The following is a 5344-nucleotide window of genomic DNA, read 5'->3' as shown; positions in this document are numbered from 1 at the left end:
TCATCTCCATGAGACAAGCTCTTAGGTGCATTCAATTTGATTTATCATTATTTCTTCTTTAAGATTTTTCTTCGTTTTTCGACCACACACCGTTGGATGAATACTTTCAGTGTAGTGTGGGAAATCCCCACCTTTTATTATGCTGTCCTGCTTTTGGACATCTTTGTATTTCATTTTTTAATAATTAATGAAATATAACCTATTATCTTTGGGAAAAAAAAATTATTTCACCATGAATACGTATTCGGTTCAAAAAGCTATTTGAATTTGATTTTATATAATGGATTATGTTTCGTTCATTTAGTACTATACAATTGTTTCACCATGAGTACATGTTCGGTTCATTATGCATAAAGCTGCTTGAATTTGAATTTATATAATGGATAATGTTCCATTTATTTAGTACTATACAATTGTTTCACCATAATAACCTATTCGGTTCATTTCTGTTATGCACAATTCAAAACTTTTCCTCCTCAAACAAAAAATACAGCAGCAACAACAACAAAAGAATGACGATAAGGAGAAAACACGTGAAGAATAAGGAACGCGAGAAAGAAGGAGGAGAATGAGGAGGAGGAGCGCAAAGAAGAATGCGGAGAAGAAGACGCTTCATACGTAAACGACTAATATTAATTCTAAAGATCAGATAACTGAAACTTGAACTCAAGAAAGAATTAAAATTGTAGAGTACCTTGACCTACATCCCCAAAGGGTTCCAGTTTGCGTTGGTAAACTTTTAACCTGTCCTGTAAGAGTCGGAGACAAAAGCAACAACATTAACGATTAACTAACATACTTTGGCCGTGGAAACCTACAAGGAAGTGTTAAGCGAGAAATGGAACTTACAAGTTCAGATTTGAGGGGATGATAATCTGGATTAGTCCCTTTGCATCTCAACTTCACTACACAGAAACAAAACAACAAAAAGCCCTAAGCATGTGTGTGAATTGGGAATTTGGAAGAAGAAATGAAGAAAAAGACGAAAGTACATGAGAAAAGGGTGGAAGTGATGTTGGCAAGGGTTAAGAGAGAGTGAGCGCGTTGAAGAGGAGGCATTTTAGAGAGGATGAAAGGGTTTGAGAGAGACAGAATATTCGGCAGCTCTGCTTCCAGATTCTCCAGGCTGGCTACCGTGCGCCTCAGTGCTTCGCTCATCTCTTTCGGTACGCCCTCACCCACACTTTCGCTTCCCCTCGCCATTTTCTGTCTCTCTCTTTCGGTTTTAGTCTCAGGAGAAGTAGAAATGTTGGTGACTCATAAGTCATAAGGAGAGAAGCACAACATTCAAGGGGAACATGGCAACATGCTTTTTCACTATTTGATTAGTGAAAATTCAGTTAACATGAGTAAATTATTTAATAATTTTTAATTATTAATTTTATATAAAATTAATCGTACTTAAATTTTTATTCTATTTTATAGTTTCGTTCATCTAATAAATAAGAGTAAATTATATTTTTTTAAATAAATAATTAAATAAGTCTTAAGAAAAAAAAGAAAATTTTATTTTTATTTATGATAAAATTTAAGTTTATCGATTGTATTTAACTACTCTAGCGTTCACTTCTCAATTTTCATATACTCTAAATAACAATATTAAAATTACTAATTTAAAAAAGATGACAAATTTAAATTTTAATATATTTATTGTGCATTTATTTAAATAAAAAATTTTAAAAATTTTGCAGATAATAATATTAATATATGATCTAAAATATACTTTAGTTAAATATAAAACTAAGATAAGAAACTAGAAAATAAGAATAATTAATAATTCACTAAATAAAACTATAGAAATTGAACAAAAATGAAAAAAATAATAAAATATATTCAATTCAACCAAAAAATCTAAACAAAATTTAATAATAATTGAATTGTTTATTCAAATAAAAATAAAACCTTAAATAACTAAAAATTTTAAAATAATACGAATGTTGTGATAAAACCTTAAATGTATTTTTAAGTGCATATTAATCCACTAATATTATTTTTTTTAAACTCCATTATCCATTAAGTGTAACAATAATTTTATACGACCAAATATTTTATAGATTATACTACACATTTAAGTATATTTTATTGTCATCATTAACAACACAAACATTTTGTTAATGGATTATTTTTTCAATCAAATTGAATGGAATGCATTTGTTAAATTGAATTGAATTGAATGGACGCAGGTGTTCTAAATCTGAATTGAATTGATAATCTCTAAATTGTAGACAGAGGTATTTAGAATTTGATTTTATATAATGGATTATGTTTCATTCATTCAGTACTATAAAATTGTTTCACCATGAGTATGTGTTCGATTCATTATACATAAAGCTGTTTGAATTTAATTTTATATAGTGGATTATATTTCGTTCATTCAGTACTATACAATTGTTTCACTATGAATACGTGTTCGATTTATTATCTGTTTAAATTTGATTTTAGTGGATTATATTTCATTCATTCAGTACTATACAATTGTTTTACCATTAGTACGTGTTCGGTTCATTATCCAGAAAGTTGTTTGAATTTGATTTTATATAATGGATTATATTTCGTTCATTCAATACTATACAATTGTTTCACCATAAATAGGTGTTCATTCAAAAAGCTATTTGAATTTGATTTTATATAATGGATTATGTTTCGTTCATTCAATAATATACAATTGTTTCACTATGAGTACATGTTCGGTTCATTATGCATAAAGCTGCTCGAATTTGAATTTATATAATGGATAATTACTATATAATTGTTTCACCATAATAACATATTCGGTTCATTTTTGTTCTGCACAATTTAAAACTTTTACTCCTCAGACAAAAAATATAGCAGCAGCAACAACAAAAGAATGACGGAGAAAACAAGTGAAGAATAAGGAACGCGAGGAAGAAGGAAGAGAATGAGGAGGAGGAACGCGAAAAAGAAGGTAAAGAAAAAGACGCTTCATGCCTAAACGAGGGTGAGGAGAAGAAGAAGAAGGGCAGGGAGAAGAGAAGGAGCGTGAGAAAAGAAGAAAACGAAAAAAGCGCGTGACCTAAAATTATTTAAATGAATTTAAATGCCAAAATATCTTAGATGCGAAGAATATCTCATATTTTATATAAATAAGTCTAATAATATATATGCGTTTTTTTTCTTCATTTTCTTCTTTTATTTTTTTTTCTTCTTTTTCATTATTTTTTCTTCTATTTTTAATTAATTATTTCTCGTCCTTTATTTAAATAAAAGCTTTAATATTCTTGCAGATAATAATATTAATATGTCATTTAAAATACACGTTAGTTAAATCTAAAACTAAGATAAAAAGTTAAGTAATAAAAATAATTGATAATTCACTAAATAAAATTATAAAAATTAGACAAAAATGCAAAAAATGTATTCAATTAAACTAAAAAAAATCTAAATTGAATAACAACTGAAATGTTTATTTAAATAAAAACGAAACCAACCTTAAATAACTAAAAACTCTAAAATGATAAGGGTGCTATGAAAAAATTTATTTTTATAAGATTGAAATTTATCGATCGTATTTAACTATTTTAGCGTTCACCTTTTATATACTCTAAAGAACAATATTAAATTACTAATTTAAAAAGATGACAAATTTAAATTTTAATATATTTATTGTGCATTTATTTAAATAAAATATTTAAAAATTTTTGCAGATAATACTATTAAATGTGATCTAAAATATACGTTAGTTAAATATAAAACTAAGATAAAAAAATTAGGCAACAAGAATAATTGATAATTCACTAAATAAAACTATAGAAATTGGACAAAAATACAAAAAATAATAAAATGTATTAAAATAAACCAAAAAATTTAAACAAAACTTAATAATAATCGAATTGTTTATTCAAATAGAAATAAAACTTTAAATAACTAAAAATTCTAAAATAATATGGCTGTTGTGATAAAATTCCTTAAATTTATTAATTCATTAAATTTAAATTTAAAACTACAATGGATTGTCTTAAACTTTAAAAAGTAAAAATTAAAAATTTGTATTTTTTTATTATTTATTTTTATTAGTGTTAAAAAATAAAGAACAACAAAATAAAATATAAAACTAATATATGAAGTAACTTAACAAAAATATTTAATAATTTTATTAAGTAAAATTATAAAAATTTGCAAAAAAAACAAAAGAAAATATATTCAATTAAACTAAAATATAAACAAAACTTAATAACAAGTGAATTATTTATTAAAATACAAAAAAAATTTAAGCTGCGTTTAAGAAAAAAACTGAGACTGAAAAACTGAAATTAGAAGACAAAAATTAAAAAACTGAAACTTAATTAAATTTTAATATTATATTTAATATAAATATACAGGCCTTAATTATATTTCAATATTTTATTTGGTTTGGTTCAAAAATCAAAATAAATGCAAGGGTTAAAATAAATAAAATGACAGAATTATTCCTACATTAAAAGAGAAAACAAAAATAAAAACCTCACCCAATCCTCAAGACAACCGTTTCTCCTTCCTCCTTTCTCAATCCCAGTGTTCCCCGTCAGTTCACCCCATTTCGCCGGCGTCACTCTCTTGCTTGGCGTCGAGTTCGCCGTTGACGACGAAGCTTTGCCACCGTTTCTCCAGTGTTTCGCATACGGTTCTCTCTCTCTTCCTCTGTCTCTCTCTCTCTCACACTTTCGATCTCTGTCTCTCTCTTGCTCTCTCTCACTTTCTTCTGTTGATTGCAGGGGATACTCAATAAGAGCAAATTGGTTGCAATTGATATTGGAAACAGGGGCTACCCTACGAATAAGGTATGTAAGTTGATGATTACGATGTTTTTGACACCAAAATTCTGATGATTTGATGATGACACTGATCTGAGGTAGTTAACATCGTTGTTAAGTTTGCATAAGGTCACAAGTTGAAAAGTTGTTTTCCACAGTGAGTGCTTTTGAGTTTGTGGTGTTTGAAATTTAAGGGGAGAAAATGAAGGTTAGATGGTGAATTGGTGATTTAGTTTTGGAGCACATAACCTAGTCATGTGTTTGCTGTTTTTCATTGTTTTTCAAGAACCAAAATTGCTTGCAGTTGATATTCTTATTGCTTGCAATTCTTTCACTCTGCCAGATATTTGCAATTATGTCACTGAGAGCTAAAAGAAGATAATTTTGTTTCATTACAATTTTGTTAGCTGAACTTGAATTTAATCAACTCAATTTAACTATTATGCTTTTGTATTCTTTTACTTGTGTTCTATTTAACTATGATGCTTTTGATTCTCTTTTGCTGATATCCTACAATCAAACTTCAAGCTGTTTTGGATTAGAATTGAAGTTCTCTAATTTGTATAAAGCATGTCTGCAGCATTCAATTTATT

General features: G+C 27.3%; 1 protein-coding gene across 1 annotated transcript; it reads right to left on the bottom strand.

Annotated features, from left to right (window-relative positions):
* Positions 1-694: 694 nt before the first annotated feature.
* LOC107495530 (uncharacterized) lies at positions 695-1258 on the bottom strand (the record flags this gene model as incomplete). Its single annotated transcript, XM_016116676.3, is given in 3 exon segments — positions 695-749; positions 850-905; positions 993-1258. Coding segments are annotated over 3 exon segments (322 nt in total), but the record flags the coding sequence as incomplete, so codon positions are not given.
* Positions 1259-5344: the final 4086 nt, after the last annotated feature.

Source organism: Arachis duranensis, chromosome 6, assembly GCF_000817695.3.
Source record: "Arachis duranensis cultivar V14167 chromosome 6, aradu.V14167.gnm2.J7QH, whole genome shotgun sequence".
Lineage (NCBI taxonomy): Eukaryota > Viridiplantae > Streptophyta > Magnoliopsida > Fabales > Fabaceae > Arachis > Arachis duranensis.
This window is presented reverse-complemented; position numbering and strand designations above follow the sequence as displayed.